We start from the raw sequence: 14,506 nt of genomic DNA, 5'->3' as shown, positions 1-14,506 counted from the left end.
TTGACTGGACCTTCAAATAGCTTCTTAAAAGTATACGTATATTTAAGTACATTTGTAGCCAAAGAAACTTGTCAATATTTTGCAAGTTTTTTATAACGAGTTATTTTGTGATTTAGGGGGAAATAATTGGACCGAATCTGTTGGACTTCGGCTAGACTCTCCCGAGAATTATTTGTAATTAACTACTTTCACATCACTGACTTTAAAGTTCCGTATTTTACAGTTCCTTTAAAAATAAAAGGAAACGCAACGTTGCCAAGCAACTAAACTTTGTCTTCCAGCTCACCTCTCATCATGAAAGTGAATATCTTAAAAGACAAGATGATTTTATTAGTATAAAGAAACTTGTCAATATTTTGCAAGTTTTTTATAACGAGTTATTTTGTGATTTAGAGGGAAATAATTGGACCGAATCTGTTGGACTTCGGCTAGACTCTCCCGAGAATTATTTGTAATTAATTAATTCCAGATCACTGACTCTGAAGTTCCGTATTTTACAGTTCTTTTGAAAATAAAAGGAAAAGCAACGTTGCCAAGCAACTAAACTTTGTCTTCCAGCTAAACCTCTGACCATGAAAGTGAATATCTTAAAAGACAAGATGATTTTATTAGTATAATATTAGGTCATTAAATATTTTTAATTTTTCCAAGAAGAAACTAAACACGAACAAAAGTAGAAAATGTACAAAAAACTTCAGGATTAAAAAAATTATCAAAACACTCAAAAGAATTGTTTAGGAGCAATTTTGAAGGAAGCATTGTAAAACACAGTATACTAAGATTCCTTATTTTATGCTCTTTTCAAAAATGATGGTCCTTTCCCTGAGAATGGACCCCTTCCCCCTAGTGGTCCTGGATATAGTCCTAATAATATATTTCTTCCTTGTTTATCATCTAATGATGCGTCAGATTTTCTTTGTACAAACAGGTTTGGTTCTTTCTTGAACCGTGAAAACCCCTCAGTCGTCGAAATCGTCGAAAAATATTAGTTGCAATTATTTGAAAACAAGGGATAAGGATGGAAGGAAACTTGATTATGACGGAAGGAAAGGAAAAGTTGGAAGGAAGAAAAGGAAAGGATGAAAGGAAACTTGATTAATCAAAGCATAATGAATATTATAAAGTTTTATAGCAAACTGCAAATTATAATATTAATAGAAACACACTATATATTATAAAGGAAGGAAAAGGAAAGGATGGAAGGAAACTTGATTAATCAAAACATACTGCATATTATAAAGTTTTATAGCATACTGTAAATTATAAGATTAATAGAAACACACTACTTATTATAAAGGAAGAATGTCATTATTTTAGAACTTTCTTTAGTTTTGTATATATCCTAGTTTAAGACCAACCGGGGAAAGGGGGTACAAGGTCGCAAAAGAAACGATGATATTTGGAAAAAAGCATAAAATAAGGAACTTATTGGTTCTATAATATTTTCTTCGAAAGAGCCGCTAAACTAATTTTACTCCGCCGGTGGGAGTCCTAGCATACTACGCAGGCACTCTGTTACCTGCGTGGCACTAAACTGCAACTTTATCCCATTACTGGGAGCACTCTGGCATTTCTGGCACATCGGTGGGACTTCTGGCACACTGATGTTGGGCTACGATGATATGTAAAAATAACTGACTATAGACATGCTGAAAACTCCATCGACAAACTATTGGTAACAAATTTATTTTTAATATAACTCTGCCACTGATAATAACTTAGAATTAGTTTAATAAGCAGGATTTACGTTTACTTGATGAGAAATGTAAGGCCCTGATCCAAAGAAAACATCCTTTTCAAAATATCCTAGTGTCATCACATAGGGGCCTATCAAGATACCCAGAGCCGAAGCATTCAGTAAAATGCATAGTAAAACACTGAAACTTTTGGATATCCTCGTACAAAAAAGTACACTATCGATGGAACCACCTTTAAACACCATTAACTTCAACACATCTTGAAACTCTTGAACAAAGATTTCAACCGCCATCTATTAAATAGGAAATTTTGCATTTTTCTCGGAAGGATGCGCTGGGATACATACTTATTTCGTATTATTTTTGAAATTTATTATAGCCAGAGATGAGCGAATAAAACCAGGGAGAAGACTTATTAAAACGGGAAATTTGTGCACAGGATTTATATTTGCTAGATTTACAGCTCTGGAGGTTCCTGAACCCGACGTGACTCTGACACTCGTTTCCCCATTAGAAATCAACAAACTTACCATAAATAATGCAAGAACTATAGTACTCTTTAGAGCCCTTATTGCCTCACCCCTAAGAAAATTCTCAAAATTAGTACAAAGTTAAGCCCTGATAAATGGAACTACAGTACTGGATCCCGATCGCTAGACTAGGAACATACGGGGGCATTTGTTGAGGACGGGGGAAGAGGGCAATAGAAACAAAGAACTAATTTTATGCAATAATTTGAAGAAGGGGTGCCAAAATATTCAAGAAAATTCAAGAGTTTCTGCGATGTACCTCCCAACCCCTGCCTTAGACTCCCCCGATACCCTTTCCAGTTAGAATTATCTCTACTTGGCCCCTTTTGCCCTTAACAGTACAATAAAGTGACTTCAGTTTGAAAAGTGCTTTCCAGACCCCATTACAATTAATGATAGTCAATTATTTATTTATAACAAACCCTTTATACTAAAATGGCTGATGACTCCAGTTTCAATCTCTATTTGAAACTCATATAAAGTATTTTAGTGGCTTCTTCTTCTTCTTATGTTGGCTTCTGCGCAACTAATACCAAGATTTGAACCCATTTTTTTCGCTATCTCGCGTTACGGAGCGAAAGCAATAGCGCATAATTAATTAATTTTAATAATAATTGTCTTTTGGAACGCACCCAAAACAATAAATACATCTTTTCCTGGAAGAATCAATGTTTCTTGAATCAAACATAACAAATACGCATAGATACAGTTCTTTTTAGTTTGTTCGTTTTTCGAATCAATTCTGTTCATTGGCCTTATACAATTACTTATAACAAACAAAATCACTCTAATTCTATAAAATCTGTTATTTTTGCCATTTTTACTGTACTACCCGACTTAATCCTCACAGTTCTGGCAGAAGTTTTAGTGGAACTGGGAACTGGGAATATATCCGGCCGTGATGAGCTTCCAAAACCATTAAAGGATATATCACTATCTCTATTCCTTTTTACGGGCGAGTTTGATAGGTTGGTCATAGGGCGCTTTCTCATTATTGATAGGTTACTCAGGATGGCATCATTTCCTCTGGAATGACTTGTCGAAGCTTTTGGAGATTCTTCTTTTTCCTCAATTACTTCCAGGATGCTGTCTGCCACATCCTTAGACGACTGAAGTAGAAAAAAGATATGAAGTATAGATTTTTTTTTAAACAAAGCTACAAATAAGATGTTTCTCCAAATTTAGAGAGTGGATTAAGTGAAAAAATCTATAACAGTAAGATTTTTATAGTTTAAAATATCCTTATTAAAAGTTTAAGTTGTTAATATCGTGAGCTATATCACTTTTGAATGACACACAAAAAAATATTATTAAATATTATGCTAACATAAAAATTAAAAATATCAATAAATCATTTCCGTTCTTCGTAATTTGGAGACTTTATTCGAAAGGTACTCTTGAAAAAAAAAGGGAATAATTTTATGAAAAGATAAATTTAATTTTGTTTAAAGGCAACAAAATAGAAACTTCTATAATAAATGTCAAAAGCTGGAACTAAACAGAATAGCAGTGGCAACAGAACAGAACATAAAATTTATTAGAAAATAAGATACCTCGCAAGAGATCCCTAGGGAGAAAAATAGTCCCGCCTTCTGCCAACTGCAAGGCAATCGCATTATTCCTTATCTCTGGAGAGGAAAATGGCCCCGCCTTCTGGCAATTACAAGCCAATCACATTATTCCTCATTTATGGAGGTTAAGAAATAAAATTCTGAAATAGCATATACCATGATTGCAACAGTAACTGCAAAGTACAAGAGCGAGCCATGGAAACAAAAATTTTAACAAGGTTTATGAAAAAAAATGGGTAGTGAGAAGACTTTGTCATTTCGAGCTATTTCAGTAATGATGGCTATTATTTTGGTTGATCTTAGCGGTAACATTTCATCACAAAAACATATTTATTTTAATTTTGGAAAAGAGCTTGAAACCCTTCAGTAATGGCGGCAGATTGGAGTAAAGAAGTCCACCATGGTTGAAAACCATTCACAGGAGGTTTTAGCCCCCATTTTTAAAACCTAGGAAAACAATATTTTAGTCCATGTTATCCCTTCCCCATCAAAATCATCTATTTACTTATTTGTTTTTATTAAAAAACACTATTCCAAAATTATTCAATAAAAATACGGCTGATCAAAAATTTCGTCTAATATTCAGATTTAACCTAAACTTTAATTACAATCAGACTTTTGGATTGTTAAGCAGAAAAACTAAATAAAAAAAAAAATAATCAACTCATAATAAAACCATGTCAGTTAAAAAATGAACAGCAACTGATTATTGAAATAAAATATTCCCCCCCCCCCAAAAAAAAAATCAAAGAAAAGTAAAAACAATATTAAAGCATAAAACGAGCCGAAAATTAAAGTCACATTAAAATATATTAAAACCCTAAAGAACAAATAACCAAGTAAAATCTAAAAAGAATAATAATAATGAAACCCAAATCAAACAAAATATAGCATATAAAGAAGTATAACTACCCACGCCTCTAACACCCTAAAGGCTAGATTGTCATTTACACTTTACTGAAAACAGACAATAGTTTTAATATATTTCCTTTTTCATTAGAACAATTAACATTTAACAACTGAGATTAATTTACCAACTGCATTAAACTTTAAATTATTAATAATATTTATAATATTAAGTTTTGAATACTGTTCTTTACTTTTCTTTGAAAGCTTCAAAACGATGTTTTGGAAAACATCCAAAACATCGTTGTGCGTTGTGCGTTGCAAATAGTACGTTGCAGAAATCCAACTGGTACCAAATAAAAAACTGAAATTTCTTTAAAAAACTCAGTCATCATCAAAATGGGGGCAGGACATAAAAACGGATTTAGAGAAAGTAAGAACTTTAACGGATGTAACATAAAATGATGTTCTGAAGCAGAAGGGTGGGATTAAGCACAACTTGTGCGACATTCAGGCGGCCTAGTGCTGTGATGAGACGTTAGGAGTAGAACATTAAGTAAACAACATCGATCACTCAAATAAACCGAATTGCCATTTTTTTTATCTAGACCAAAATTACCATTTCTTCAAAATTTTTGTCGACTATGAAGTTATTTGTTAATAGCAACAAAAGAAAAACGTTTTGAGATTATATTGTCAGGACGTGTGGGATTTTTCACACGAACCTATGAATTTCAAAAAATCAACATATTATGATTGTGATATTCATTTTTAGATAGATGTCGCCTAGGTATTTCCGCCTTACAAAAAAAAAAGAAAAAGATAATAACTTTTGTAATAACTAAAAAAATAAAAAATAAAAATTCATATTGTCGATTCGAAATCTCAATCACAGACTACCTACTTATGAGCTAGAGATTCGAAGTAGTTATATCATCAAAGATTATTAAAAAAAAAAAATATATTGCATTAATTTCTTTTGCTTATCAATTCCTAGTACATAGATTATAATTTTTAAACAAGAAACATTTATTTTACTAAAATACTTATATTTCACCTAAATATCAGCAACTAAATCAGAAGAAATTATATATATCAGAAAATAAATGTAGGTTCCAATTCAGTCAAATAATAACCAACTTGATGTTTCCATGCAAAGCAGAATTTCGCTGTGAAAAAAAGCCATTTATTTCCCCCAAAATCAAATAATAATCCCAATCAAAATAAAAGCATCAAAAATAAAGACATCAAAACAACCCCCTCTCCTAGACCCATGTTAGGTTTACTCATTCTTGAAAACCACGATTTTTAAGATCTTCTTTTGATTGTTTCAAAGTTACAAAGTTTTTAGGGCCGTGCCACATTTTGTCATCGTTGCTACTTTAAACCGTAAAAAAAAAAGTTAATAAAACTAAGTGCTTAAATTTGATACCACTTTTCATTTGTAGAAATTCAAAGACTAACAACCTCTTGCTTCTCAAAGACAACCCGACCATCAAACGAAAGGTATACTTTCTTAAGCCATTTGGGGCTATGTGTTTTTAGCTTATTTTTTGTTGGTTTTCACCACTGTTTCTTGTTTTAAGGGGGGACCAAAATTTTTAGTCCCGTCCCCATTGAATTTTGATAACAGCAGATACAATTGAGTAGGCCTCAATTTCAAGCTTTTTGTACTATATCCCCACCGTAAAAGGCATCACCCCCTTATCCCCATATTGTAGATTCTGCAACATAATAAAATTAAACTGTTGAACAGCGCCTATTTGAATGCAATGTGCTAACAGCCCTTCAATATATTCTTCTAGAAATTAATTTGTTGAAGTGCCTCTAACTACCACCCTCAGATAAATGCCTGGTTCGCTAGGCCCTAAAAAAGAGCATTAAACTCGAAATATTCACAAGGATAGTTGATTTCTTGAATGTAAGGAACTACTACAAGACACAGTGGCGTTAATTGAGGAGGGGCCTGTACCCCTAGATTTTTCGGCCCCTGTCCAAAGAGTTTTTTGGCATTTTCATTGAAGAAAAAACGGTAAATTTGCCCTCCCCCTAGCCAATTGAAAAATACTTTTTGCACATCGTCTCTCTAAGCATTGGTAAATTGACGCTACGCCAAAAGACTGCGCACTGCAGTAAGCTGGGAGCTATCGGGAGATCAACACTCCACTTTAAGATGGAGAAATATGTGGAGGGCTAAATAGTCCAGATTGAAAAACCTATAAAATTAAACAGGAAAAGATGAATTTATTTTTGAATACAACAGCTTGTATCAATAAAACGGAACTAACCTTTTCATCAGGAGTAAGAAAAATACTTTCATCATTTTTAAGAGATAGGAAATCGGCAGTTGTCTCCAAACAAGGTTCTTCACGTTTTTCCGACCGTACATCTTTGGTGTCAGATCTAGATGCCACACTTTTACTAGTACGAGATTTGGATAGAACTTTCAGCTTATTTTTCAAATCCTCATTCTACAAAGGTACATTTATAAATTATTAGTTTTTTTCACATACTGAGTCTCGAACCAGTTACATACATCTTATAAAACATATTCTAGTAGTTCATCCCACATAAACTAGATACTACTGGCAGAAAAGCTTGGATGGGTCCCCGCAATTTTGCCACCATCATCAGGAATTTCAAGATACTTGCCACAAAATTTTAAACTTAATAATAAATCTATCTATATATATAAAAATAAGTTGTCTGTCTGTGTGTCTGTCTGTCAGGTGACGTCATGTTTCTGTGGCGACTGACGTCATGAAGTTAGTTGTCGTCATTTTTGCTATGACGGTGACGTCATTAAAGATATTTAAGACATGCGTTCACGGAAAAATGTTTAATTGTAAAATGACTGAAGAACCTACAATGGCAACAGCCGAGGAAGCTGCTCAAAGAGTTTATGCCAAAAAACTTGCTGCTGATAGAGAAAGTAAGAAAAGAAAGCGTGCCGAGGAATCACAAGAACAGCAAGAAAACAGGCTTGCGGCTAAAGAACGCAAAACCGCGCAGTTAGATGAAAATCCACCTGGAAAGCGAGAGTCAAAACATATCAAAACTGAAAATGATAGCGATGATGATTGGGTTTGGGATTTTGACTTGGATAAGGTCATCAATGCCTACCATATTTAAGTTAAAAAACAAAGGTTCGGCGATATGTACTTCATAGTGGCGCTGAAAAATAAAGAAGAAAAAAAAACTGAAAAAATGTAAAAAACTAAAAAAAAACTAAAAAGAAAAAACACTCAAAGATAAATTACAGACCGGGACACAAATGACGATCGACACAGAGGGAATATAAATGACGACCGGGAAGCTCAAAGAAAAATTACAGACTGGGACACCCGGACACAAATCACGACCGGGAATATAAATGACGACCGGGACACAGGGACACAACTACAACGGGGACGCCGGGGGCACAGGCGGGATATATAATTGACGACTGAGACACAGGGATTGTTTGAATAGAAATTACAGACCGGGACACCGGGACAGACGACCGGGACACTCAAAGAGAAATTACAAACTGGGACACCAGGACACAAGTGACGACCGGGACACAGGGAATATAAATGCTATTTATATGCACAGACAATGGACAGCAAAGAATGTTGTATATTCGCATGTTTTATGTAGTTAAAAATATATATTTATATCTATCTCTATTCACAGGTGGGACACAGGGACACAGCTACAATGGCTCGTAACTAATATGGCGCGTAACGACTTACGCGCGCGGGGGGGGGGCTTGGGGGGGGCGCGAAGCGCCCCACCAACTAGGTGTTGGGGTGGCACGAAGCGCCACCCCAACAGCTAGTTTATATTTATATATCTATATATATAAAAATAAGTTGTCTGTGTGTGGATCTGTGGATGGATCAGGTGACGTCATGTTTGTTCGCATATGACGTCTGAATTATTTCACACTAATACAAAAGAAGAAAAAAACTAAAAAAGGTAAAAACTACAAAAAAAAATAAAAAGAAAAAAAAAACTAAAAAAGCTAAAAAACTAAAAAAAACTAAAAAAGGTAAAAATCTAATAACTAAAAAAAATGAAAAAAATAAAAAAAGGCAAAAACTACAAAAAAAATAAAAACTAATAAAAAAACTAAAAAAGCTAAAAAACTAAAAAAACTAAAAAAAACTAAAAAAAGGTAAAAAACTAAAAAAAACTAAAAACTAAAAAAGAAAAAAACTAAAAAAAAGGAAAAAACTGAAAAATAAAAGAGAAAAAGAAAACTAAAAAAATATGAATAAATATATATAAAAATAAGTTGTTTGTGGGTTATGTCTGTCTGTCTGTCTGTCGAGTGACGTCGTGTTTGTCCGCATATGACGTCTGAATTATTTCACACTAATACAAAAGAAGAAAAAAAACTAAAAAAGGTAAAAACTACAAAAAAAAACTAAAAAGAAAAAAAACTAAAAAAGCTAAAAAACTAAAAAAAACTAAAAAAAGGTAAAAAACTAAAAACTAAAAAAAACTGAAAAAACTAAAAAAAGGCAAAAACTAAAAAAAAACAAAAAACTAATAAAAAAAACTAAAAAAGCTAAAAAACTAAAAAAACTAAAAAAACTAAAAAAAGGTAAAAAACAAAAAAAAACTAAAAACTAAAAAAGAAAAAACTAAAAAAAAGGAAAAAACTGAAAAATAAGAGAAAAAGAAAACTAAAAAAATATTAATAAATATAAAAAATATAAATATAACTAGCTGTTGGGGTGGCGCTTCGCGCCACCCCAACACCTAGTTGGTGGGGGCGCTTCGCGCCCCCCCAAGCCCCCCCGCGCGCGTAAGTCGTTACGCGCCATAATAGTTACGCGCCATTGTAGTTGTGTCCCTATGTCCCACCTGTGAATATAGATAGATATATATATATGGTTTTAACTACGTAAAACTTGCGAATATACAACATTCTTTGCTGTCCCATTGTCTTTGCATATAAATAGATTGTCAGGTTTACCGACTCTTGAACATGCAACATATAATGGTCCATGGGAAAACAATCTGTATTCAGATCTATACCTCATGATTCTAATGATTGCCCTTGAGCTTTGTTGATGGTGATTGCTAATCGACCATTCCCTGTCCCGGTGTCCCGGTCGTCATTTACATCCCCCTGTTTCCCCCGGTGTCCCCGTTGTAGTTGTGTCCCTGTGTCCCGGTCGTCATTTATATTCCCTGTGTCCCGGTCGTCATTTGTATCCCGGTGTCCCGGTCTGTATATACATTCGTTTTTTAGTTTTGTTTTTCTCCTTTATTTTTTTCCTTTTTTTTTCTTTTTTAGCTTATTTAGATTTTTAGATTTTTTAGTTTTTTTATTAGTTTTTAGTTTTTTTTTTCTTTTTAGTTTTTTTGTCCCGGTCGTCATTTATATCCCCCTGTTTCCCCCGGTGTCCCCGTTGTAGTTGTGTCCCTGTGTCCCGGTCGTCATTTATATTCCCTGTGTCCCGGTCGTCATTTATATCCCGGTGTACCGGTCTGTATATACATTCGTTTTTTAGTTTTGTTTTTCTCCTTTATTTTTTTCCTTTTTTTTTCTTTTTTAGTTTATTTAGATTTTTAGATTTTTGAGTTTTTTTATTAGTTTTTAGTTTTTTTTTCTTTTTAGTTTTTTTGTAGTTTTTACCTTCTTTTTAGTTTTGTTAATTTTTTTTTTTTACTTATGTCCTGGTCGTCATTTATACTCCCTGTGTCCCGGTGCTTTGTTGATTGCTAATCGAACATTCCTTTTGTCCTGGTCGCTTTCTCTTTGAGTGTCGTCATTTATTCTTTTCTTTTTTAGTTCTTTTAGTTTTTACCTTTTTTAGTTTTTTTTAGTTTTTTAGATGAAAATTTTTTTTAGTTTTTTCCTTTTTTTCTTTTTAGTTTTTTATTGGTTTTTACCTTTATGTTAGCTTATTTTTCAGTTTTTTCCTTTTTTTTTATTTTTTTTTTATTTTTTATTTTTTTTAGTTTTTTATCTTTTTTTAGTTTTTTTAGGTTTTTTAGTTTTTTTAGTTTTTTAGCTTTTTTACTTTTTTTATTAGTTTTTAGTTTTTTTGTAGTTTTTGCCTTTTTTTAGTTTTTTCAGTTTTTTTTTTAGTTTTTTATTGGTTTTTACCTTTATTTTAGCTTATTTTTCAGTTTTTTCATTTTTTTTAGTTTTTAGTTTTTTTAGTTTTTTACCTTTTTTTAGTTTTTTTAGTTTTTTTAGTTTTTTAGCTTTTTTATTTTTTTTATTAGTTTTTAGTTTTTTTTGTAGTTTTTGCCTTTTTTTTAGTTTTTTTAGTTTTTTAGCTTTTTTATTAGTTTTTAGTTTTTTTTTGTAGTTTTTGCCTTTTTTTAGTTTTTTTAGTTTTTTAGCTTTTTTATTTTTTTTATTAGTTTTTAGTTTTTTTTGTAGTTTTTGCCTTTTTTTAGTTTTTTCAGTTTTGACGTCACCTGATCCAGTTTTTTCAGGTGACGTCACCTGATCCACGATCCACAGATCCACAGACAACTTATTTTTATATATATAGATAGTTTTTTTTTTTACTTATGTCCTGGTCGTCATTTATACTCCCTGTGTCCCGGTGCTTTGTTGATTGCTAATCGAACATTCCTTTTGTCCTGGTCGCTTTCTCTTTGAGTGTCGTCATTTATTAGTTTTTTCCTTTTTCTCTTTTTAGTTTTTTATTGGTTTTTACCTTTATTTTAGCTTATTTTTCAGTTTTTTCCTTTTTTTTAGTTTTTTTTATTTTTTATTTTTTTTAGTTTTTTACCTTTTTTTAGTTTTTTTAGTTTTTTTAGTTTTTTAGCTTTTTTACTTTTTTTATTAGTTTTTAGTTTTTTTTTTGTAGTTTTTGCCTTTTTTTAGTTTTTTCAGTTTTTTTTTTAGTTTTTTATTGGTTTTTACCTTTATAGTTTTTTTAGTTTTTTAGCTTTTTTTTTTTATTAGTTTTTAGTTTTTTTTGTAGTTTTTGCCTTTTTCTAGTTTTTTCAGTTTTGACGTCACCTGATCCAGTTTTTTCAGGTGACGTCACCTGATCCATCCACAGACAGACAACTTATTTTTTATATATATAGATAGTTTTTTTTTTTTACTTATGTCCTGGTCGTCATTTATACTCACTGTGTCCCGGTGCTTTGTTGATTGCTAATCGAACATTCCTTTTGTCCTGGTCGCTTTCTCTTTGAGTGTCGTCATTTATTAGTTTTTTCCTTTTTTTCTTTTTAGTTTTTTATTGGTTTTTACCTTTATTTTAGCTTATTTTTCAGTTTTTTCCTTTTTTTTAGTTTTTTTTTATTTTTTATTTTTTTTAGTTTTTTACCTTTTTTTAGTTTTTTTAGTTTTTTTAGTTTTTTAGCTTTTTTACTTTTTTTATTAGTTTTTAGTTTTTTTTTTGTAGTTTTTGCCTTTTTTTAGTTTTTTCAGTTTTTTTTTAGTTTTTTATTGGTTTTTACCTTTATAGTTTTTTTAGTTTTTTAGCTTTTTTTTTTTATTAGTTTTTAGTTTTTTTGTAGTTTTTGCCTTTTTTTAGTTTTTTCAGTTTTGACGTCACCTGATCCAGTTTTTTCAGGTGACGTCACCTGATCCATCCACAGACAGACAACTTATTTTTATATAGATAGATATAAATTAGCAATCAACAAAGCACCGAGACACAAATGACGACCGGGACACAGGGAGTATAAATGACGACCAGGACATAAGTAAAAAAAAAAACTAAAAAAACTAAAAAAATGGTAAAAACTACAAAAAAACTAAAAACTAATAAAAAAACTAAAAAATCTAAAAATCTAAATAAACTAAAAAAGAAAAAAAAGGAAAAAAGGAAAAAAATAAAGGAGAAAAACAAAACTAAAAAAACGAATGTATATACAGACCGGGACACCGGGATACAAATGACGACCGGGACACAGGGAATATAAATGACGACCGGGACACAGGGACACAACTACAATGGGGACGCCGGGGGGCACAGGGGGATATAAATGACGACCGGGACACCGGGACACAAGGAATATAAATGACGCCCGGGACACTCAAAGAGAAATCACAGACTGGAACACCGGGACACAAATGACGACCGGGACACAGGGAATATAAATGACGACCGGGACACAGGGACATAACTACAAAGGGGACGCCGGGGTGCACAGGGGGATATATAAATGACGATGGCGACTCAGGGAATGGTCGATTAGCAATCACCATCAACAAAGCTCAAGGGCAATCATTAGAATCATGAGGTATAGATCTGAATACGGATTGTTTTCCCATGGACCATTATATGTTGCATGTTCAAGAGTCGGTAAACCTGACAATCTATTTATATGCACAGACAATGGGACAGCAAAGAATGTTGTATATTCGCAAGTTTTACGTAGTTAAAAACATATATATATATATATATATATATATATATATATATATATATATATATATATATATATATATATATATATATATCTATATTCACAGGTGGGACATAGGGACACAACTACAATGGCGCGTAACTAATATGGCGCGTAACGACTTACGCGCGCGGGGGGGCTTGGGGGGGCGCGACACAACTACAACGGGGACGCCGAGGGCACAGGCGGGATATATAAATGACGACCGGGACACAGGGATTGTTCGAATAGAAATTTCAGACCGGGACACCGGGACACAAATGACGACCGGGACACCGGGACACAGGGAATATAAATGACGACCGGGACACTCAAAGAGAAATTACAAACTGGGACACCGGGACACAAATGACGACCGGGACACAGGGAATATAAATGAAGACCGGGACACAGGGACACATTATTAGAATAATGAGGTATAGATCTGAATACGGATTGTTTTTCCCATGGACAATTATATATATCTACTAGCTGTTGGGGTGGCGCTTCGCGCCACCCCAACACCTAGTTGGTGGGGCGCTTTGCGCCCCCCCAAGCCCCCCCGCGCGCGTAAGTCGTTACGCGCCATATTAGTTACGCGCCATTGTAGTTGTGTCCCTGTGTCCCACCTGTGAATAGAGATAGATATAAATATATGTTTTTAACTACGTAAAACATGCGAATATACAACATTCTTCGCTGTCCCATTGTCTGTGCATATAAATAGATTGTCAGGTTTACTGACTCTTGAACATGCAACATATAATTGTCCATGGGAAAAACAATCCGTATTCAGATCTATACCTCATTATTCTAATGATGTGTCCCTGTGTCCCGGTCGTCATTTATATTCCCTGTGTCCCGGTCGTCATTTGTGTCCCGGTGTCCCAGTTTGTAATTTCTCTTTGAGTGTCCCGGTCGTCATTTATATTCCCTGTGTCCCGGTGTCCCGGTCGTCATTTGTGTCCCGGTCTGTAATTTCTATTCGAACAATCCCTGTGTCCCGGTCGTCATTTATATATCCCGCCTGTGCCCTCGGCGTCCCCGTTGTAGTTGTGTCCCTGTGTCCCGGTCGTCATTTATATTCCCTGTGTCCCGGTCGTGATTTGTGTCCGGGTGTCCCAGTCTGTAATTTCTCTTTGAGGTTCCCGGTAGTCACTTATATTCCCTCTGTCTCGGTCGTCATTTGTGTCCCGGTCTGTAATTTCTCTTTGAGTGTTTTTTCTTTTTAGTTTTTTTTTTAGTTTTTTACCTTTATTCTTTTTTCAGTTTTCTTCTTTATTTTTCAGCGTCACTATGAAGTACATATCGACGAACCTTTGTTTTTTTAACTTAAATCTGGTAGGCATTGATGACCTTATCCAAGTCAAAATCCCAAACCCAATCATCATCGCTATCATTTTCAGTTTTGATATGTTTTGACTCTCGCTATCCAGGTGGATTTTCATCTAACTGCGCGGTTTTGCGTTCTTTAGCCGCAAGCCTGTTTTCTTGCTGTTCT

General features: G+C 33.5%; 1 protein-coding gene across 1 annotated transcript in view; it reads right to left on the bottom strand.

Annotated features, from left to right (window-relative positions):
* Positions 1-1,670: 1,670 nt before the first annotated feature.
* LOC136032817 (E3 ubiquitin-protein ligase TRAIP-like) overlaps positions 1,671-14,506 on the bottom strand; it is a 40,748-nt gene continuing 27,912 nt past the window's right edge. The window contains exons 5-6 of the mRNA XM_065713223.1: positions 6,933-7,115; positions 1,671-3,336 (exon numbers count right to left, since the gene is read on the bottom strand). Of these exons, the coding sequence (XP_065569295.1) occupies positions 3,010-3,336; positions 6,933-7,115 (510 nt within the window). The 3' untranslated portion in view covers positions 1,671-3,009. The remainder of the gene's footprint in view (positions 3,337-6,932; positions 7,116-14,506) is intronic.

The sequence above is a fragment of the Artemia franciscana genome, chromosome 11 (assembly GCF_032884065.1).
Source record: "Artemia franciscana chromosome 11, ASM3288406v1, whole genome shotgun sequence".
In the NCBI taxonomy this organism is placed as follows: Eukaryota; Metazoa; Arthropoda; class Branchiopoda; order Anostraca; family Artemiidae; genus Artemia; species Artemia franciscana.
The sequence above is the reverse complement of the archived record's forward strand: the minus strand, read 5'-3'. Positions and strand labels throughout refer to the sequence as shown.